We start from the raw sequence: 24,915 nt of genomic DNA on the forward strand, positions 1-24,915 counted from the left end.
AATTTTTGCCGCTAATTTTGATTATAGGTGCCGCTACGTCAGTTTCCGCCAACATATCAAACAAACTAAAGAGAAATATGATAAGGAAACGTGTGTTACGATAAAAATATATAATATCATGATTATTTGTTACTCTTATCATTTTTTTTTGAGTCACTATCATTACATTTTTTTATAATGCCATAATTTAGTATGACAATGTTTCTTTAATGTGAATCATAGTAAATATGATTTAAAAAACCGGTTAAGTGCGAGTTGAAATTGCCGACCGAGGATTCCGTAACAATTTCAAGATTGTAGGTGAAAACGGGAAGTGAGCATATCCCTGTAGGTTTGGATTGTTGGATTAATTTCATACAAAATGCAGTAAATGCTATATGTATAAATGCTCGTATCTTTTAATTGCGTAAATTTAGAAGGTTGATTTTTCTGTACTTCAAAGGTCTTGTGTTTTAAATTAATTTCAGCTTGATACGTCCACGCGATCTCGAGATAAATGGTATTGAGAGATTGACAGACGGACAACAAATTGATCCTGCAAGGTTTCCATTTTGAAGCGCGGAACCCTAAAAATATCCTAAAAATATACGTACGAATTGATATTGTTTATTATTTCAATATCTTGAAGTGAATCATATACACGTATGTGTTCGTTATCAGTACAAGCTGTTACGTAAATATTTGAAAATTATGAAGCACTTTCAAATGATAAGAAAATGTCGTCTGTTGGCAATGGGACATGAAAATAGATAATTATCGTTCTATTAGGTCTGAAAATAGATAACCTATATTCATTTTTTTGTAACTTTTGAATAAATGTAGAATTTGTACTGTTCAATAAATTCGTTGATAAATAAAAAAAATATATAGCGGATCTATTTACTTTTTTAATTATAAGTAGTTTTTTAGCTCCACGCTTTATCTTGCATATAGCAGAGGCAGAGGGAACCTTACTAATAGATACCCCGTTTCCCATTTTTTTTACTGATAAGTTATAATAATATGTAAGAACCTATGCTTCATATACTTATTGTATTGAAATTGTATAAAATATTCAAATGTAGGAATGATTTCAATTGAAATTTGTATGAGGCCAACGAAGAACTCCGCCGTGGGCAATCGATATTAGACTGTTAGTGCGTAATGAGGCGTGACTTTTGTGTTTATGCAAAATGTGCCCCAGAATCTTAATAGTGTATGATATTTTTATTTACACATTTTTAGCGTCACCCATTTTTTATACCAGGGTAGGCAGATGGAACTTAGTGTTAGGACACTCCGTTCCCCATTTTTTCCGTATTCTGGAGGCATTGCGTGTTGAGTGAAGAAAATGGAAACAGTTTAGTATTTCGTTTCCTCGAGTGGATACAGAACCCTCAACCTGTCGCATTAACATCACACATGATGACTTGAGATTGTTAGCATATTTAGTTAAAAAGCTTGAAAAGTTTAATTAGGAATTTTAGTTTTGTACTTTTCTACAAACTTTTGTTAGATATATATATAACTTATTTCACGTTATTGGGTAATTTCCCTTTCTGCATCAATCAAAACTATAATATAAATTTTCTTCACATTCTGTTAACTGTCAATCGTAAACAATGTGACGAATACATAGTCCGATCATGCAGGCCACGTCTTTAAAACAATGTAGTCTAAGGGTTGGAGTGAAAAATAAAATTGATTTAATTTACACTTAAAAGTAAGGACTAGTAATGTAACAAGCATATATTTCTTTACTTAAATATTGTGCATTCGTTGAGTTATTATTATTTTTTCTTTTATAGTCTACGGGCTCATGATATCCACTTTCAATTAAGTAAATTACATAAAAAAGTAGTAAATATCTATTTATTTACATTTTTTTTATTTAATTGTATTTTCCATCTTCTCCCTTTATCCTGGGCGGAGTAACCAGAGAACGGAGTGCCAAACCCTATGCTCCGTATTTTCGCCTCTTCCACTGTCATGTTGACGTGTTTAATTATTGCTTTTTAAAATCTATATATATATAAAATCGAAAGGTCACTCACTCATCACGAAATTTCAGAAACTACAAGTGCTAGAAATCTGAAATTTTGCATAGGAGTTACTTATAGGACGTAGGTGCTCGCTAAGACGGGAATTTGCAATATTCGACTTCTAAGGGGTAGTTTTTGGGGTCGAAAGTTTGTATGAAACTTCGTTACTACAAATGCTAGAAGTCTCAAATTTTGCATAGACGTCACTAGGACGTAGCCATGGAGACAGAAATTAATAATAACATAGTTCACGCTGGTGTAACCGCGAGCGGGCCGCTAGTATTGTATAGAAATATATTTTAGACATGAGATTTAAATTAATATTTACTAACATTTTATCAGTAATTTAATGCAAATTATATTACTGCAATTAATATGACCTTGTATAGTTGTCACGTACTAACGATATATACAGACATACGTATATTTATTTCGATATCACGCTAGTCTCATATTGATGTCTTCATTGCAAACGTCTGTAATAGCTACTTGATATCTATTATGTAATTTTATAATTACAATATAATATAAGAGCTTTAACTATACGTTGCTAGTAAAATAGATTTTTGCAAACTCGTGGTGTGATAGGATAACCGGTTCTATTCTTGCGTGATGCAAATGTTTACTAGGAAAGTATGCTTAAAAAGTAAAGATGTTAAAAAAATATTTTCTTGGTTTTGTTTTATATGATACTTTCATGATTTATACTCTTTCATTACAATTCTCACATAACTTATTCATATTGTTTGTAGATCATTCCGTCCTGGTAAGCAGCCAATTTCTATGGTTGCCTCGTACCCACATATTTGAAAGACTAACTACACAACTTAATGTTTTAAAATACCGATTTTTTTTTTCATTTAATAAAATTAACTGCTTAAATTAGCATTAATGTAATTTTTTTTCTTATAAACATAATATATCCATGACCTTAAAATTCTGAAATTGTTACCTCTAAAAGGTTATAGCTTTTACAGCTAGATATTATATTTAATGCTAAGGACACATTTCTACGTCTGGCCTCGATTCATTAGTAATAATAATATAATTTTCGCTACATGCCAAATTGAGTAATCGTGCATGTAAATGTTATTACTTTTGGCAATTATTTAAATGTCACGATTCCACAGAATGTTTTTAAGTAATAAATAAAGAATAACGAAAAAATACCTTTTTTAACCGACTTCTGTAATAGGAGGAGGTTATCAATTCGATTGCATTTTTTGTTTGTTGCCTCAGAACTTTTGACTGAGTGATCCGATTTTAATGATTCATTTCTTATTTAAAAACTGCTGCCTCCTTCTGGTTTGGGTTGGGTTATTTATGGCAATGTTAACCATGAGAAAATCACATAAGTCTAAAATTTGTATTAAGTATAGTAGTAGTTCTGAATATGGGATCCAGTTGAAGTAGATTTTTTGTTAAAAATATACTTATTGTATCTTAAAACAATATAAATGTTTACCTATTATTCTCTCACCAGATGTGCCTCACCGAGTGGATCAGGCTGCGGGACTACAGAGGCGGCAGATCAAGGGTCATCCTCGGCAAGGAGGTGCCAACCTGGGTGTGGGAGGCGTATCGGGTGGTCGGCGTTTTCCTCTTCGGTTGCGCCTGCCAGCAGCTGACCACTGATGTCGCCAAGTATACTATAGGAAGGTTGAGGCCACATTTCTTTAATGTAAGTTTATTATTATTATTCTTGAGTTATTTTAAGTTATTATTATATTTTTTGATATACCGACCGCTCCGACCGCAGCGAAGACCAAAACGAAGGTTGTCTTCTATTGTGGTCAAGATGATCAGAACAAAAGACATATTCAATTTTTCACTTAAATTTCACGCTGTATCCCGCACTTAGCAGAGTAGGCAGGGGCATGACAAGAAAACACTATAATTCCACTAATTTTATATATCATCTTGTTATTTTCCAAGTTAATTTTCTTACTATACTTTCCTGCAAACTTTTATGCTCTAATAAAATTGCAGAAACGAGTAAATCATATTTATTAACTGCGTTATCTATATATAAAATTATATGGAAATCCAGTTAATAACTTATGTTAAACAACATGTGACACGAATGTAGTTTACCGAGTTTAGTCACGTTCATCTCGTATAATAATAGATTTACAAGGATCATTAATTGCGAGGGGATTGTAAAGGTTTAAATTATTTTATATTATTACTTTTAAAAAATCACTATTTATTTTTTATTTTTCACGCGTTTTTTGTATATTTCCCATTAAAAACTTTCTTTAATTTTTTTTTTATTTCATGCATTTTTGTATGGTGCATGGGAGGCTGTCAAAAATGAACATAAAATAATATCCAAATAATAAGTAACTTTTTACGTCATGAATTTAAAATCAAGACACTCGTCAGCGTATCTAGCCAAGTTAAAAATCTAGAAACCCGCAATATATATCTTACACAAACCTTTTCAAGCTACTTTTCAGTTCTTCATAACTCTTAAACCTAGTCTTACTCTACTTGTATGAAGTCAAATCTGGATCTCCCATTCTTTTGTCGGTGAAGTCGAAGTTAAATTTGAACATTTGACTTGGCTCTCATTTCTCATTTATGTTTTGAAGGGATTACCAGTTAAATGACGCTATAGTTGGATTTTTTTGGAAATTTTCATAGTTTTAATATGAAAAAATATTCAAAGAAAATTTAAATTGTCCATACATTTTATAAAAGTAGAATGTACACGATCGATCACTTCGAACCTAAATTATCTTGTCAATCATTCCCTATGGTATTCACATTCGAGGATATACATCCTTCAAAATTGCCTATTGATTGTACGATAGCTCTCGGATGGACGTCTCGAGACAAGAGTAAATTATGTTGTTGTTATTTGACTGACGTTACAGATGGATTGTTTGTTGATGCACGACGGTAAGTTCAAAGGGCTTGTTAGGTATTTGTACTTGTTTTTAATATCTATATATATAATAGCTGTAACTGATCGTTGTCTGTTCGTGGAAGGTATATGGCAAAATATATTATTTGGGGGCATTTATTTATTTAAGTTTTAAGTTCTATAATAATAATTATTAACAAATTTGTCTGTTTGTCTTTGCGTTTGTTCACGCTATTCTCAGGAACAGTATAACCGATTAAAAGGCGGTTTGTTTTATTTCAATCGATTCACATTAGAAATCATTGATATTTTCGACTTTATTTTTTTATAATAAGCTTGTATTATACATGTAAATCACTCTTTTTTATTGAATCACTCTGTCTAATAGTGGAAACCGCATTAAAATCCGTATAGCTTAAAAAATCTTAGTGTACATCAATGGGACTATGTAGAGATGTAATAACGTAGGTATTTTTTACCCCATGAATATTTATTTCCCCATTATCTTTGGCTTAGCCTATTTTACTTTGGACCAGTAAAGAGTAAATCGTATTATCAACTGAGTAACCGGTGAAGTGAGATATTTCTAAGCCTGTAAGCCGATTTCATTGTCAAGCTATTGTAATCTCCCGCTTCCGTGCTGTGATGTAGGTTAAATGAATATTTCATTAATATTATACGGTATTAGTTAAATTAGGATAGATATTTGTATGTATGTATGTAGAAAATAAATAGGTGTGTCGAGAATTTTCATAATTTAAATTATAATATGTTTTTTAGTTATAACTCGTTGATATAATATAAATGAAGAGGAAAAGTTAAATTTTGTAGCATTAATAATAAGCAGCAAAGTAGCTATAGTTCGCAAGGCATAAGCTGAGCTTGCCGTAGTGTCTGTCTCTAAAAGTAGAGCCAGATTTTTTTAAAAAGTATAGCTTTATCAATAAAAAAATGAAAATAATCTGGACGTAAATATCTTGTAATTTTAGCGGGTTTTATCCCCGCTATGTTCAATTTTTATACGTTTTATATACAGGGTGGAATTGTCAGCACCACTTTAAATGAAACCACAGTTTTAACTGCTCTATAAAAGCCTAATATAATTCGGAAAAAAAATAATTCCCAAAAATGAAAAAGTTATTTTTTCAAACAAAATAAATAATAAAATTATCGTTTTAAAATAAAACGCCATTTGTAAAGTACAACATAGGCACGCACACACTTACCTGTCAAATCGGCAATGTCGTACACGTATGTGTGCGTCACACGAAATACAGGTATGGATAAAAATCGTGAAATGAAAAAAAAATCCTACGTCCAAACTGTTGAGGTACCTTGATTTCTTAGGTGTGGGTTTGAAATATATTACCCTATATGCAGTTTCAATAAAAGAAGCGCTGCCTCTTCCACCCTGTATAAGTGGTTCTTTTTGACTAAGTATGGCATAAGGCGTTAAAAATTAAAAAAATCGATGACTAAATATAATAAATCATCAATCAATCATACAACACGTGTTTCCTAATAAACAGAAGCTATTGTTTACTCTATAAAATGTTCCGGTCAGTTTAACAACATGTTAATTATATCTATGAAATTTGATTATTCTACCTTTGTTTTTCTTGTACGGCCGGGAAGCTGGGCTCGGGACGTTGTGGGCGATAAAAACGTGTTCTTTATAGCATAATATCTGTATATAGTGACAGTTATATCTGTGTGTAATTGAGTTGTGATTAAAGTTTCATATTTAAGTGTCTTTATTAAATTACTCAATTTTTTTAAATGCTATGGTTGTGAGCTACATTCCCATTCGGGGAAATTAATTATTTTCGTCTTCCCTTTCTGGTATAAATCATAATTCTAAATAAAGCCCGGCGTTGAGTTCCGCCACCCAATATGCAATATTTCGAGTAGAGTCTAGGCACTACTCTGCCCTGATATGCAGGAAAAAGGATGTTCAATTTTTGTTTCTGTTGATATTTTTTCTGTTTTAACTAAAAATTTTGTCATTGATTACACATATTTTACACTTTTATATTATGAAAGTATGGTGATAAACTCAGGCGTTGACAGTTAATGCCTCAAGAATACGGCGGACTCTCAAGCAATCGGCGGAAGATGTGGGGAACAGAGTATCTTAACATTAGGTTTCCCAGGTTCCCTCTGCCTACCCTGAAATTTTAGTGGGATACAGCGTAAAGCTGGAAAAAAAGATAAATAAACAAATAACCCTTGTGAGTTTGACCTATTATTCGGTGTCAGTTTGCATAATTCTATTGAGCAGAGCAATTACCTAATTGGTGCCACTTGATCCAGATCTCTGTAAGCACTGTGACATACTAAGCCTTCTATATGAAGATGACAATTTACATATTTTTCTGAATTACTAAATATTAGAAAAGTGGAGAACGGAGTGTCTTAATACTACGTTCACTCTACCTATCCTGCTGTGTGCGGGATACAGCGTGAAGCTGATTTGTTTATTTTATTTTTTGTATTTTAGTTTTTGCTATTTAATGTTTACATTAATGTTTGGGTGATATTTGAAAATATGGTATTAATACCTTTTACGAGTAAATTTTGGATTACTAAGTAGATACCTACTATGTATGTTTTTTCTTCTTTCTTTGCCAGGCAAAGGCATAAATATGAACATACCAGATATCCTTGTATTTATTTTTTGCAAACAATTTTCAAAATTTGTTTTAACTCTTGTATTATAGTAGAAGTTTTCTCATCTTTCCCAGCGTGTGACGCGATCGTTGTGCGTTCGATTCGAAGAAATACTTTAAAACCAAAATAAATATTTTTCATCGATTTTGAAAAGTAACTAAAGTTTATTTGCCAGTGCGGGGTAATAAAAATAATTAATTCACCCAAGTAACTAGTTTACATATATTATGCAAAATAATTTATCTTAATAATTCAAAACAAGAATATATTAAATTACCCGCTTTTCATTAATAAACAACTATAACGGGTTTGATTCCAGACGAGGGCACTTTATCAATCAGCCACGTATCATTTCACTGGAAGCGTTGATAACCGGTGGACGGCGTATGTTTATTTCATTGGAATATTAATAGCCAATTAAACGTTGATAGATTAATTATTGCTTCGCATAAAATATTTACAAATTGAATCTTGTACCTCCTCCTTCCGTTGCAATTCGATGCGGGGGTTTTTAATTAGATTTTTGTAGGGTTTTCTTGAGAAATTGTTGATTGATTTTTTTATTTTTTATTATTTTTTGTTTTTTATAGTGGTGATAAATAAAAAATGTATTTAGGCTAGTGTATTTTGTATTTAAGAAATGGATTTAGTGGAACAGTGTTTTCATATAAGCACAATGACTGTGGATTCGATCTCAATTAGGGGGAATGAATCGATTTTATTTTGTTGTTCTAACAAGACAGCGCGGAATCTCCAGTACAAATTAAAGCTGTCTAAAGCTAAAAATAATTCTATTTTCACTAGTATTCACATTCACTTTACTCCTATATCTCTAAATTAAAATTGATAGGACGTACCTCCTTATTTTATACTTGTCAGACGTGTTCATAAATCTGCGTACGGAACCCATTTATCCTAACCCTTTATTCTATATTTACTCATCGTATAACGTTTTGGACGTTTTGCCGTCTGGTCTGGCTTGTGACCGAGGCTGGTTAATTTTAACTGTTTTTTTGTTGTATCAGTTTTGTTTTAGCGAATCTCGTTAACTATACTTTTAGTGATTAGCTTTAGTCATATATAAGTTATTGAAGTAGTCGTATGTGAGATATAATATGTTGTTAGTATAGTACTATTTTAGTCATATTTTTTGTATCATATACGGAATATGATTGGAAGAATGTTTTTCATCTTCGTTTATTTTACCTATTGATAATTTATTTGTTTTTCCACCATATAGAAAATTCCTCAGCAGTAAATATGCTGAAAAAAAATATAATAAAAATTATATTTTTCACATAAATATTACTTTTTTTATTACTTATATTAGTTCTTTGGACATGTCTCCCAAAGGGAAAGTGGCTTCATCGACCGGCTAAAGAGTGAGTGAGAGAGTGTGAGAGTGAGAGAGTGTGAGAGTGAGCAAGGGTGAGTGGAAGGCACTAGAGGGCGAGGAAGATCTCCCATGCGTTGGACCGACCAAATTAAAGCTGCAGTGGGGGGACCCTTATATGAGTGTACCAGGCTCTCAGCCAGTAGAGAAGTGGCGAATGCTCGTGAGGCGTGTAACATCTGCCGTTAATGTCACTTTGTAATGACCACGACCGCTCTGACAAGAGTGTCACGACAGAGAAGAATTACTTACGGACTAAAAATGTATAATCCGTTAATCCTTGCTTTTGGATAGCCCATTTATTGAGACAGGCTATAGATACTTTAGCCATGTGTCAGAGTTGTATAAATAATTAGGCATTTCTACCTACATTATAATATTCTATGATTATCGTGCGATACGATCATAATTGAGTTTTCGTACAAGTAACCCCCATATGGTACGAATAACGTCCGGCGACACGCTCCACCGGCGACCGCGTGGTAATTTGACATATTGTGTTAACGGATCTCTAATATTTAATTGTAATTAACTTCTTTTAATTATATTTACTGCTTTCACCATATGTGTGTTTACCTTATATCTAATTATGTAAAAACTTATTATTTAGGCATTTTTTTATTGGATTACTTGTTCATAGCTCACTCATTCTTTCACTCACATATTTTTCTTTCTTCATATAAATTCTGTTTGCTTTTTCTATTACTATAAGTAAAAATACACTTCAAATAGTTTTTTTTCCCAAAGAGTAAAATAAAAAATCATTTATTTCATAATATAGTATTTATCTAATCTAATATGTATATTCAGTATCCATACCTATATTATAAATTCGAAAGTAACTCTGTCTGTCTGTCTGTCTTTTACGCAATCAGGCCCAAACTGCTAATTTAATTGCGACAAAATATTCATATAGAGATACTTGAGGGTCTCGGGACGAACATAGGTTATTTTTTTTTTCTCATATTTGTAATATTTTCGATATATACCGATTAAAATACTTATTAATTTGAAATGCAATTTATTCCGCCATGTTAATAACAACCGTCGTTGCTAAGCAACGATTTGCAAAGTTTGTTGTGAGAAAACGTCACCCAAAATGAGCTTAACGCATCTCTATTGAAAACTGAAAATAATTTCATAAATATATTTCATAAATATTCGTATAGTTCAAGCGGGCGTAGCCGGCGTAGGCGGGTCCACTAGTTTTGCTATAAAACTCAGAATTTCGCTATCAATTTTAATATTTGATATCAAATTTCAAATATCAAACCACAAATTGAATGACCCAGTGGCCCATTCATTACTGTCTTCCTGCGCCTACGTACAAACGAAGTGACTAACATGGTTCATGCGGAGGTGTATATTGACTTCACCATTTATAATAGCATTAGTATTTAAATATAGTGAAAAAAAAATTAAAAATGAAACAGCAGGCAGGAGTAGGCAGATAGAACCTAGTGTTAAGACACTCCTTTCCCTCTTTCCTCGGAATTCTGGAGGCATTGCGTGTTGAGTGGTGGTGTTAATTTTCTCCGAGTGGAAATCGAACCTGCAACGTGTCGCGTTTACGGTCATAATTTGAATCAAAAAAATTCTACTTAAAAAAAACTGTTAAACGTAATTTATTCACTAGGGTCTAGTTTTACTAGTTTATGGCTAATTTTAGTAGTAAATAAAGCATATTATAACAAAATAAATTTAGTTAAAACTTAAATAAGCTATCACTGGGATTCACGATCTTTCACGATATCATAATCTCGTGCAATCGTATTGTAGAAGCCCTGCACTGATCTGACCCACATACCGAAGAAACGAAGGCCGTTTGATAACCTTTTTGCTTGTATGTATATTTATTACAAGTTTTTACACATATTTAGATTTTTTTTGATAAAATTCTATAAACGATATCATTAAATTCGTCTCGTTACTAAAGCGAGGAAATAAATATATTAAACACTTAATTTTCCACAAGTGGAAATCGAACCCGCTACCTATAGCGATTACAGTCGCACGCTTGTGCCATAACTGGTCTCAATAGAATGATTCACAATATTTTCTAAAGCTTATTTCTAACTTGTATCACTTGTATTATAAATATCACTTTCCATAAGTCACAACTCCAAATAAAAGCAGAACGCAAGTGGCGACGCGTAACGAGACCGTCTCCCCAGCAAAAAGACCCCAACTCTGGTGGCATTTGCCTGACATTTTGCTCCTATTACATTTGGAATAACCAACTTTTAGTCTTTTTGGGGCTAAAAATGTATAGCAATAACCAGTTTTTAGTCTTTTGAGGCTAAAAATGTATAGCAATAAACCAGCTTTTAGTCTTTTTGGGGCTAAAAATGTATAGCAATATACCAGCTTTTAGTCTTTTTGGGGCTAAAAATGTATAGCAATAAACCAGCTTTTAGTCTTTTTGTGGCTAAAAATGTATAGAAATGTTAATGTTATTGTGTTCGATATCGTTTTGAATGCCATCACGTTTGAACTTTTGAATTGGGTCGCGGATAGCATGAATAGCGGATATTGTAGCGATTATGTCATTTGTAGTTCTATATTAATAATATAAAATTAGTTAAAAATATTTTGTTTGGTTGGACGCGCTAATCTCAAAAACTATTGGTTCAAATTGAAAGTTTTTTTTGCGTTAAATTGTCAATTTACGTTTAAATATGTTACACATTTCTTCGTAATATCTGTACATAATAGCTTCATATGTTTAAATTAAAACCACAATTTTATATTAATAGTAGATTTGTATATTTACATGTTATTATAACGAATGTTACGAAGTTTCTTTTATTCCTTTTCCTTTTTACTGAGTCAGTATTGAACTTGCAACGATCACTTACATCTCCATATCTTACCTTTGTGCTATCAGGGTTTTAATCACGTTTCTAATATTATTTACTATACTTTTCAAGCGAACGGCACCGTGAAAAGATTTTTTTGTTGTATCACAAAGCTTATTTGAAAACTCTTTTTGTATTGTACGTCCCCTTTGAAAGCTCATCCGCGCGGTAACCAGTAGCTATTCTATTTTTTTCTATAATATCATTTGACAACAAAATCTTTATGTATATAAATATGTTAATTCAATATTCATTTCGTTGTACGAATATACTCTTATTTTAATAAGTTGTAATCTCATACGCACTTTTTGAATAATTTTAAGCTTATTTTAAATCTGATTTATGTATTCTGTAAGCCTTACCCTAATATGTTTTACTTACATTTGTACAAACAGTGAAATGTAAACTGAGCTTAATAAAAGGTTTGATTTCTTTTCGGTTAGGAATAAAGGTTAAAGTTAAAAAGAATATACTTAATTCTTTTAATTTTAAAAACGACTTTTATAACAAAAAAATTAACAGCATGTTCATTTCACGAACAGGTTTATAATTTTTTAATGGTGTCACGCTGTATCCCGCTTTCATTAGAGAAAAGCTATGGGAACCTAGTCGTAAGGTATTTCATCCGCATTTTGTGCCCTATTTTAGAAGCGACACTCAATCGCGCTTTTTCTTCTTTATCAAAGAGAAAAAAATATAATAGGGAATCGAACTTACAACCATTGCGCTAATACGAGTTTGACTTCGCCTATTTAAATATTGTCAATCATCGGTGTAATTCAAAGATCTATAATATATATTAGTTACATTCGAACCGTCTGTTCTAGCCCTAGCCTAGCGCATGTGTCGGTTGATTGATAGCGGCAATTTACGTCGCTCGAAACACTACGTTCAGTGTTTCCTTTTGGGTAGGGAGAGATAAAATAATGACATAGCTTATAATGATGTAAGAGTTGGTTCGTATAGGTTTATTTAATGATATGATTTTTTTTACTAGTATTGTAGTAATAGTATATTTATTGATTATTGAAGTACTTATGTATGTCTTTTTTTTTTCCATATCTAAAAAAAATGTTTCTAGGAAAGTGTTAGCTTTTGAAATTGAAGTTTAAAAGAGATTTTTTTTTCTGACACAAATTATGCCGTATAAAGGCAATATTATAAATAATTTGTCATTAATATTTTATTAAAGGGAAAATCTTAATGCAATATTATTGTTATATCTTATTTGAAATGAGAAAAAAAATCAAATGATGGGGATTCCATGTTTTTCTTAAAACCATGGTTGTCAATCGGACGCATCCCAATTACCCTAGTCCTCGTAATATTAAAAATATAAAAAAAAAAAAAACAAATGAAACTGCTGCATATTAGTTGTGCCACCAAAGTCTATACCAATGCGTGTATACTATAGTTTATTTTAAAAGCTCTTTAAACTAGGTAAACGTGACAATCTGCAGTTTAAAATTGTAGTGTCATTCGAGAGACAGCTTATTTTTTATTTAAACAAGAATCATGATTTGCCATATTTCTAAATGTTATTTCTGCATACTTTACTATTAGCGACTAGCGACTCGCCTGCTTGATCTACACAACCATTTTTTTTTATTCTAATAATATTATAATTTTAAACATAATTAAGAAAGAAAAATTATTATTTAAGAAAACGTACAAAAAATGTAGTATAGTGGCATTTGAACCCGCGCCTCTTGGACTCGCTTTCCATGAGGTGTGTACGTTTCAATTTTTGTACGATTTCTAAATAATTATTTTTCTTTCTTAATTATGGAATAATATATACTATATATTTTTTTAAAATATTATGACACTAGCATTCAATTGATATTTTAAAATCAATTATATTTTCACAATAATCTCAATTAAAAAAAAATCTCTACTTTCTCTGATTAAACTAAAGCTAACGTTATCATTTCTACGCTTAATGTTTACGTAAAACGTAAAACGCTTAGCTAAAAACTATTTTCCCCAAATTACATAAATATTTGTGTTTATTTAATTCGCCCCTAGCTATTCTTTGAACCTATAATCACGATCAACGCGTCGGGTCGTTGATCCGATAGGATTTATTGCGCTGGCGCATTAGCGGTGCGTCTCAAACGACCAATTAGCGCTATCTGGCCAGTGACGATTGAAACGCTGTTTGTATGGCGTTTTGTATGGTGCAAGTGGTGAGAGATGTATGGGGTAAAGGTTTCTTGTAGTCATAAGTTTTAAATGAATGGGGACTATTTGGCTTAGTTATTTGAAATTGGTGTTATTTATATCTGTCGTAGCATATGGGCATAAACGTGTGACTATTAACGCGACAGCTTATGGGTTCTACTCGCACTCGAAAATGAAATATTTAATATTATCAGTTCGCTTGTAGATTTGCTTCCAGAGGTCGCTCTAGTAACGAGGCAAAGCGCGACGTTAAGCTTCGCTACTCAACACACAATGCGTCCAGAATCTGTAATGGAAACTGAATGTCTTAACGCTAGGTACCCTAGTTCCCCTGCCTGTCTCTCGCTCAAAAGGACGCTAAATACAGCGTGAAGTTAAAAGGAAAAAACAAATAATATTAGGCTTGTTATAAGTGCCAGATGTACGTGCTATATGTGTACGATTTCTACCTTAAGTGGTTTAGGTTTAATATTGTTAATTTTATGCTACATGCTTATTGTAATAAAATAATTTAGGTTTTATTCTTTTTATATAAAAAAAATTGTACATTTTTCATCAAAATTAACATAGTGATTTTATTTAAAGACAGTATCTTGTAACTTGTACCACAATTTCTCTATTTGCCTTGTAACATAAGTTTGTAATTGAATCCAATGGAAAACGAATGTAAGAGAGAGCTTCTCATTTAAATATAACGAAATCGGAAATCACTCTTAAGAATATAGCTTTCTGGTGGTGACTGGTGATGAAACCCACAATGGTAATGGAATGATAACGATTATAATCCTATTGTTCTTTATAGAACACAAGTGGAAATAATTTAGGAAATTATAAAAAATTAACATAATCGGTTGCCACTTGAGAAAATGAAATATTTAATATTTTCATTTCCTTGCTTTGGTAACGAGGTAAAGCCCGGCGTTAAGTTCCACTACTCAACACGCAATGGCCACAAGGCTAATAAAAATTGTAATCCTGATCTGGGAAAGGAGTTTTAAATAAAACTAACAGTATGTTCTTGTGTCTTAACACTAGGTTCCCAGGTTCCCTCTGTCTACCTCACTAAGGGTGGGATAAAGCGTGATGCTACAACGGAGTATTTACGCTGTAACCAAACTAGACTTATTAGTTGTTAAAGTTAATTATTTGTGACACAAGAGGAGACGACCCAATGAAATAATTAAAATTTAATGTTTTTAGATAAAATTACAAAATACATAAAAATAACTAAAAATCATTAACAATTAATAAATCAAATGCAATTTCGTCATTACATTACTATAAATTTAGAACAATTTATCAGTTTCCCATAATCAGGTGTATAACTAACCACATTTATCATGTTCTAATGCACGTTTTGATAAACGACCGCCGACTTCTGTTACACTGACGGCTAGATTTTCATAAGATAACTTGGCTTTATGTTAAAATGACGTGACAAATAGCCTGCTAAAATTTGATAAGATTTACTAAGATAATTCTTAGCAAATAAATATTTTAAATATTAAAGCTGATGCAATACAATATTATAATTTTGAAATGGAAATTTTATTTTTTGTTAATTCTTAACTTAAATCTTGATTATTAGCAACTTCATGCTTTTTCCCAAGTAGAAAGAAAAAGAAACCTAGTGTTAAGGCACCAGGCTCGTCATTTTTCGCCCAATTTTGGGTGGTGGAACTTAAAATGAAAATATTTTTTAAATATAGTCATACTACTGGTGTTGAATGGTGATGGAACCCTCAGTTAGATCATCTTTCACTGCGCCTCGAATCCTGATATTATCTTAATTAACAGTTTCACTACTGGTGTTTTTCTCTTTATTTTCCATTATAAATTTAATGAATCGTTATATAAAAATTTAATGAACACATCATTCGGGTCCATGTTCTTAAACCATAAAAGTAACTTATTCCTTTTTAATTGTCATTTTATCTACTTTACAACATCTCGCCTATTCGTGTCCCTTAAAAAGCTATTTTGGATTAAAATTTTATGGGTAATTTTATTGTTAAAAAAAAAAAATGACATTTACGATTACAGCCCTAGGCTAACGTATTGCCTAATAAAATTGTTGACGATACAGTCAAAGAACCATTTGCATTGTGATAATTTAGTGATAGTTGACGTTTATTTACGTAAATAAGGATTTTTTCCTTTTTTTTCGCTTCACGCTGTATCCCTCAAACAGCAGGATAGGAAGAGGTAACTTGGGAACCTAGTGTTAATGCACTCCGTTCCCATAATACGCTTCTGTTTCCTTTTTTCCTATTTTTATTTAGATCAAGTTCTATTCGGTTCATTTTTCAATATGGGAAATTTCTCATTTTTTTAAAATTTTATATACATACCTAAAGGTGTATAGGTAATATAAGAATTTAATTTCTTTCCTTTGTTTGAAATTGAAAATAATACACTTGAAATTTAGAAGATATTTAAGTCCTCGCTCTCAGTTGTTGATACATTGTCACTTCACTTATCTGTCTTTTCATTAAGTGACACAAACAATTCGTAAAGCGTTTGTTTGTTGCGAGCATTTTCTTGACGTGACATATTTAAACGTTTCGAAAGATATTTTATATGTTGACGTTGATTTGGAAAACAAATATTTCATACTACAAATGCGTGAGGCCAGTTGTGGCGCAGCGGCCAGTTGTGTCTAAACGCGACAGGTCATGAGTTCAAATTCCCACTCGAAGAAATTAAATATTTAATATTTTTATTTCTTCGCTCTGGTGTCAGGGAAAGCCCGGCGTTGAATTACGCATAATGAATACTAGGCTAACTCTGTCTTCCTTACTACACTGCTTTAAAAAAAATACTTGAGGCCATTGTGACGCAGTGAGAGAGCATTTGATTGCAAATACGATGATTACGGTTTTGTACTCTGGAAAATCATTATTTATTATTCTCATTTCTCAACTTCTAAAACAAAGTGCCACCAACGCTAACAAGCATCATGTCGAATTCGGGCAGAAAGCGGAGAAAGAAATGTCTAAATCTCAGCATTAGCTACAAAAAAACAAATACTCTCTAACCTCATTTGAAGCTGTAAAGGAGTTTATGATCGTTAAAGATGGGGCAATTCCTCGCTGTTGACTTTCTCAGAACGACTTCCTGGGTTTTATTATTAAGCAGCGTGCGCTTGAGTGTTTGCTTAACAATTATACGTTACTCGTTTCAAGTTTATTATGCAATATAACATAATTTCATATGAAATTGTGTAATTAGCCTTAATATATTTAAGTTAGTACACTTAAGAATTAATTTGAATATTTATTTTATATTTTGTACGGTTGTTTTTTTAGCTTCACGATGTATCCCGCACATTGTAGGGTAGGCAGAGGGAACCCGGGAACCTAGCGTTAAGACACTCACTCCCGTTCTCCAATTTCCGCCAATTCTAGAGGCATCGCGTGTTGGGTGGCGAAAATTTGGTAAATTTATATTTCAAAATATTTCTTAAGATTGTCAAATTGCCTAATTGGCATCTATCGTTTAATATATAAGTTTTATTCCCATTTCGGTTAGTTGTGTGATATGCATAAGAACCTTGTATGAACAGGAATTGTGAACTAATCTTCATATTTTTGTTTATCGAATGCCTCATATATATTAAAATTTTTATATATTCAATAATATACAATTCAATAATCATAATTTTAATATTGCTCGATAGCTTATTAATATCAACAACCACCCACAAACCTAAATCACACCAAGTGGAATAAATGCATTCTAAACAACCGTCTCCTCTAATACTGAATTGAAGACTTCACTTTCCATTACACGCAATTTATGCGAGAGGTCTCTCGACTCGACTTGACTATTCATGTGTTGCCTTCGTGTGGATAATTATTGAGACTTAATTTGTTCCTGCACGCTATGTGCCAGTTCAAATACAGATTTACTATGGTATAGTACTGTTGACGAGTTGTGGCTGTTGTGAAGTTAGGCTTTTTTTGAAGTTTTGCGTATTGTTTTACTCGGGAAGAAAGTTAGCAAATATAAGAAAAGTCGTTAAATCATTGTCTAGTTAAAATAAAGATTTGCTACGGTATAGTACGGTTGACGAATTGTGGCTATTGTGAAGTTAGGCTTTTTGAAGTTTTGCGCATTGTTTTACTCGGGAAGAAAGTTATTAAATATATAAGAAAATTCGTAAAATCATTGCCTAGATCAAATAAAGATTTGCTGAGGTATAGTACGGTTGACGAATTGTGGCTGTTGTGAAGTTAGGCTTTTTAAAGTTTCGCGTATTGTTTTACTCGGGAAGAAAGTTATTAAATATAATAAAAATAATATCATTGTGCAGTCATTTACAGCTAACATCAAAGTGGCCACAACTCGTCGATCGTACTGTAGGTATATTACATATTACAGAAGCAAAGTGCTCCTAACTCATATTTCTGTTTGGGGTAATCTCAGTCTTTGAGTACCGTTAATATAGCAGTAATAGGATAATGAATCCTTGGTAGCTTTGTAAGTACTACATTTCTCTTTGATGGTAACTTCTGTCTGTATATTATAATTTACAGTGATATACTACAAAAAGGCTTCCTATGTTAATGTCGAACAGAATCTGTTTTTTATTTTTTTTAATAATAACTACGAGTTAAATATCAGTTGTCTCCTACCTACTTAATTTTCACATTTAAAAATATATGCTTAAGGCAAAAGCGCGGCGTTAAATTCTGCCATTCATCACACACACTGCCGAAAATATGGCGGAAATTAGGAAACCTAAGTAGTTAGTAGTCTTAACTCTAGATTCCCTCTAACTCTAGATACAGCGTAAAGCTGAGAGAGAGAGAAAGAGAGAGAGAGACAAAAAACATATGTGCGTGACAACATTTATCAAATCATCGATATTTATTATAACAATCCCCATCACAATCGTTAACACAATCAATTACACGCTAAATATTGAAATACCCTCCATTCATTCTCTGACATCCAGCTTAATGTTCCATACATACGTGTTTAATTAAAACTTACTAACACGCGGACCCCTGCGTTTCTCATACAAATCCATATCAATACATGCGCCCCTATTTTGACCTCTTTTCTCATCCATTTTACATTGAACTTCCAAGTTTTCATAAATTGAAAAGAAATATTCGTATCTAAAGTCTCTTCGTAGTTTAGTCTTGCATGATCCTAACAATTCAATGTTGAATGGAGGCCGTGTCAGTAATGTCAGTCGCGTTTTCTATAGTATCATGGTTTATGGCGTTATTCATTCAAGGTGATTTTTTTTTGTTCTTTTATGTCGACTATACTTGCTGAAGGTATTAGTTTTTGAAGTACAGATTATCTAGTCTTGTTAAGATGTACCGGATTTAAAGGTTATTGTGGACTGATTTTAGTTCCCTTTGTGCTTAACAAAGAGGGTCTTGTTTATAATAATTGGATAATATGTAAATATCTCTAAATTATTGCCAGTTGCTGCGCAGGGCACAGGTTCGGGTTATAGGTTCTATTCCCACTCGCGGAAATTAAATATTTAATTTTCATTTTCTCGCTTTGGTAACGAGGCGAAGAGTGGCGATGAGTGCCGCCACTTAACACGCAATGCCTCGAATATTCGACGAAAAGTGGGGGATGGACATGTCTTAATGTGGACAGAGTCTATCACTAGGTTCCCAGGTTCCCTCTGCTTCTCTTCACTTTGTGCATTTTAAAATTCTTTGTTATTTTTCTATAGATTTAAGATCATTTGCTTATTGCGCATGTTTTATAAAAAAATAAACTCATTGTCTTTAATGTCGTTTACCTTGTACTTCATATTCTTAGTAAAAAATCATATAATAAAAAAAAAAACTGTAGAGCTAAATATATTAAAGTAGTATTATAATATTGGTATAATTCTTATAAAGAAATAACATATCTACTTTTTCTCTTAACATATTTAGAAATTAAATGCAGTAATAAGTGAATTTTATTTTGTTTTTTATTTTCTCAAACATTTTTAATAAAAAAAATAAGAAAAAAAAGAACAATATCATCATAGATATGACGATATCTTTGTGAAGCCAGAGAGTTACAAAAATTTAGCAAAAAGAGAAAAACAGTATATCTTAACACTAGATACCCTCTGCCCACCCTGCTATATGCGGGAAAGAGTTATTTATTTGTTATTTTAATCATAAATATTGTCTTTAAATGAAATATGCGAGTAATTAAGATACTTCCCAAGGAAGCCAAACCAAATATTGTTGACATCAAAAATATATAAAAACGGCTGCGTTTTATTGAGTGGATGTAGTCGTAACGATTTTTATTGACTCCAATTGGCTATTATTACAGGGACGGGTTACCATTGATTTTATATAAAGAGTTCGTGTATTGATTTGTGATAAGATTTAGTATGAAATATTTATTGGTGAATGATGCATATTTGTTATGTGGTTATTGGAACGTGGTGGTTGTAGATTTGAATCTGTTTAGCGCAGTTTTGACATTTTTAATGCAATTACACGCTAATTAAAAATATAAAAATTATGAAAAGTCAAACTTTCTACATATATAAAATAAAAACAAAAATCAGGACGCAAAGAAAAAATTATGATCTTTAAATGTAACCAAAGTTAAATCTTACGAAATCTTCGTATATACCTACCATGAAAAGTTTTAAAATACACAAAATAAATATTTATTATAATATTTAATTAAATTCATGGAAATATTTATAATATTTATATTCTATAATTGTACCAATATAACCTACTTTCAGAATCAATACAAGCACATGTTCAATATTGCCGTCGAAGGGAACACTAATTGAGTGTATCGTGTCAGCTATTAATTTTACTTTCAGTTTGTATTGAAACTGCTATGATTAATATGTTTTTAAGTATGTATATACTAGCTTCCTTGTTTGAGGGTTACTACTTCAATTTCAGTAGAATTTTTCTTTTGACGTTTGTTTTTTTTTGTTAATGGAGTAAACTCTTTCCAAACAGTATGACTAACTGCTTAGTTTCGTCCACCATGAATCTCTTTGTGGATATTCTCTTCCTTATACCTTTCTTCCTCAATACCTGCTGCCTATACATCACAGATATATTCCTGATAATTAATGAGTTCTGTTTTCTTTCTATATGATATTACTCACATTTTTTAGCGGCTTTTTCATGATAAAAGTTTTTTAGAAAATTTGTCCCGAACTCCATTTTTCTTGATTGTTTGCGTTTAATTTCGTGCCTATTACAGAAAAAGAAAGTAAATGCGTTTACAAAAACCATAATTTTTACCTACTAAAGCACTAAACTAGACTATAATTAAGATTACTTGCATTATTCATGAAGTAAAGAAACATAGTAAAATACTTTCTACGAATTTCGAAACATCAAATGTTACAAGAGATTATTATATTAACCGTTCTTATGCTTATAGATAGATATATAGGTTTTTTATTCGAATACAATAGATATTGATTCAATTTATATTGTGGGCGTGCTAACAGACGATCGGTTTCACGGCGTGAATGTATTAGGAACGTTATTTAAAAATGATTCTTGAATATAGATAATGTTTATAAGAATTGAAAGTCCAAGGTTGGAATTAAATATAAAAAATCACAATCTTGTATATAGCAGGGTAAGGAGCCTAGTGTTTTTTTTAATTCAATATTTTTTATTTATTTATTTATTTTTTCATTTTCTCTCTCTCTGGTCACAAGGTAAAGCGCGGCGTTGAGTTCTGCCACTCACACAATTCTGCAGTAAATTGGGGAACGTAAGCGTCTTATTGGGAACGGAGTGTCTTAACACTAGCTTCGTGGGTTCCCTCTGAAACTAAAAAAGCGTGAAACTAAAAAATACCGTTTTCTGTTCAGTGTATACATATTATAACAGATATATTAAGTTAGTAAATTGTAAATGCAATAACCACAGTTGACAAAGCAATGCATTGCAATTTCAACGACGCGTTGATTTAGAGATACCACTTCAAAGTTGTCACATGTTAAACGATCCGTTTGTTGAGACAGCGTAGGTACCTACTGGGTACCTATTTGGATATATAGAGGGACTTGCGCGAGAGTTAAGTGGAAATGACATGTGTTTGATCTTTGACCTAAAAACTTATTTGTGAAGCTTTTCAAACAAGAATATATTGTATTTTAAACTTGTTTGGTTAATATTCGTATCAGGGGGTTCAAATCTCATTTGATTATTTTCATTTCCTTGGTTTGATAAGGTGAGGTAGGTACAGCGTTAAATTCGGAAAGTAGAGACCGGAGTGTTTTGATATAATGCTTACTCGGTTGTGTGGATTGGATACACAGTGTCTTGAAAATATGCGGTGTATAAATATGTGGAACGGAGAGTCTAGACACTAAGTTATTTTAGCCTACCCTGCAATACATATACTAAATGCAGCGTAAAGCTAAAAAAAATAATCACATACATTATAATATGTACACTGAACGAACGTTTATATTATAATGATTACTACCTTATTTACAAGCCTGCGGAAGTCGATGATTGAAATTTAAATAAATGTTTATGGTACAGTGGATTTTTAATAAGTTTTTTATGTGAAATATGTATGAAGTAATAAAAATATTTATATACGATGAGGTAATATAAATATTATCTAGAAAAAAAAACTTTTTATGATTTATAAAAAATACTAATTAGTACGTTCCTTACTCTATTCTCACCTTGCCTATAATTTTCGTTAACTAAAAAGATCTCGGCTAGCTGCCTAGCTTATTCCATTTGTATTAGGACTTTAGTATGACATTTCTTAGTTATTTTATTAACGCGGTTTTATTAGGTCGACTTGTAACTAAGTATCTAAGAAACTATATTTATTTCGTTTGTAATAATTATTTCATTTTCATCGTGAAACTTAGCAGTTAAGCGTAGTTTAGATGGCAATACAATTATGTAGTAATTTTCCCTTTGTAACGTTTTTTGTTTGTATAAGGTCATACAAAATTTAAGTTTTCATTATAAAAAAATGATGAAAAAAGAAAAAAGTTTTCAAAATGTGTAATATAACACGTGTGCAGAGTTTAGGTTTCGCACACGTCTTCAGAATGGGCAATGTGCATTCTTGTATTGTTGTGAAATTGTATACACAATTTGGGTCAAAATGTTGTTAGCGTAATGAAAATTCCTTTGTTTAGATATTAAAAATGTCTGACACATTCATTTCTCAGTCATCATTATTTAGTTATTATTTAGGACGTAGTGGCGCAGCAGCACAAGGTTGTGACTGTAACGCGACGGTTGTGGGTTCGATCCCCACTTGAGGAAATGAAATATTTATTTACGTTTATATTTCCATTTCTTCACAAAGTGGGGAAGTTATTTTTCAAGGTGTGTGTGAGTTCAAATCCCGGAATCTTTGAATTTAATTAATCTATATATATATAAAATCGAAAGGTCACTCACTCATCACGAAATCTCAGAAACTACATGTGCTAGGAATCTGAAATTTTACATAGGAGTCACTTATAGGACGTAGGTGCTCGCAAGACGGGAATTTGCAATATTCGATTTCTAAGGGGTTGTTTTTGGCGTCGAAAGTTTGTATGAAACTTCGTTACTACAAATGCTAGGAGTCTCAAATTTTGCATAGACGTCACTAGGACGTAGCCATGGGGACAGAAATTAATAATAACATAGTTCACGCGGGTGTAACCGCGAGCGGGCCGCTAGTTAATATATATAGCTTTACTTAGAAGCATTCATAGATTTTTATTATATTTTACTCCAAGTGGTCGGTGCTGTCTACTCATCACCAACCACCACCAATATCAATTATTATAAATATTAAATTATTAGCAACTTGTAATTAAAAAGCCTAGTGCTATCAAATATAGCCTTAAGAAATGGCAAGAGTATCCTTTAATCAAGATAAAGTTTAATTTAATAGCCTATACCATTATGCCTCTATTAAGTTCATATCGGATCGTATCTCAGCTTTATCATTGAAATACGATTTTACGATTGCTTTAATCTTAGCTGTATCTAAAACCAGTTGCGAATTCTCATTATAAATATAGGATCTCGCTTCGATTCCTGCTTGGAGCATTTTTTTAATATTGCTACTTAACAAATAATGTAAGAACAAATAATGTGGGGAAAATCTATTAATGATAAAATGTCTTAATGGTAACGTAGCGTCTTAACACTAGGTTCCCATGTTCCCTTTGCCTACCCTGCTATGTGTGGGATAAAGCGTGAAGCTAACAGAAGGTGACTATTTACCAAACATGAGCTTTTTTAAAGTAAATTAATTTTTAATTCATTATTTTTTACCTAGGTATGAAAAATAATTCCACTTAACTTAAAAATGTTCACAAAAAACATAAATTTTAATTATAAACATTATTTTTAGTTGTGAGTGCTAATATAAATTTTAATTGTGTACGTTTATTATAATTACATAAATGCAGAAATACTCATACGCACCACAACGGCATTCAAGTCTTGAAATAAACAGCATTTTATCTAGAGCCAAGTAATAGTAATGCCTGCGGGCTAAGTTTGAGTGCCTTTATCGTTCTTGTCATTGCAGCAGTTTGAAATGAAATCTTATAAATTAGTTTCACGCTCTATCCCGCAAACAGCAGGGTAGGCGGAGGGAACCTAGTGTTAAGACACTCCCTTCTCCACTTTCCAACGAATTCCGGAGGCATTGCGTATTCTTATAATAGATAAAAAGTAATAATAATAAATCCTTACATTTTCCAAGAGAAGGAATAAATTTTAATCGTTTTTTAAAGAACTAGATTTTTCTTGCGGACTTGGTCTCGTAATCAACCATCTTATTATTTGTGATAATTGAATTTTAAATTAAATAATTTTATAATATTTCTTTAAACTAAATACTCATATTTATTTATAAGCAAAATTAAAAACATAATTTATTCCTAAAATAAATCCCCATGCAAACCGTTCT

The 24,915-nt window shown here is 31.8% G+C and overlaps 1 protein-coding gene across 1 annotated transcript in view; it reads left to right on the top strand.

The window, feature by feature from the left end:
• Positions 1-24,915, top strand: part of LOC146531887 (putative phosphatidate phosphatase) — a 74,895-nt gene that overhangs the window by 37,053 nt on the left and 12,927 nt on the right. The window contains exon 3 of the mRNA XM_085197187.1: positions 3,505-3,702. Within this exon, the coding sequence (XP_085053313.1) occupies positions 3,505-3,702 (198 nt within the window). The remainder of the gene's footprint in view (positions 1-3,504; positions 3,703-24,915) is intronic.

This window comes from Heliconius melpomene, chromosome 14 (genome assembly GCF_056956725.1).
Source record: "Heliconius melpomene rosina isolate 202511_hmr_F chromosome 14, ASM5695672v1, whole genome shotgun sequence".
Lineage (NCBI taxonomy): Eukaryota > Metazoa > Arthropoda > Insecta > Lepidoptera > Nymphalidae > Heliconius > Heliconius melpomene.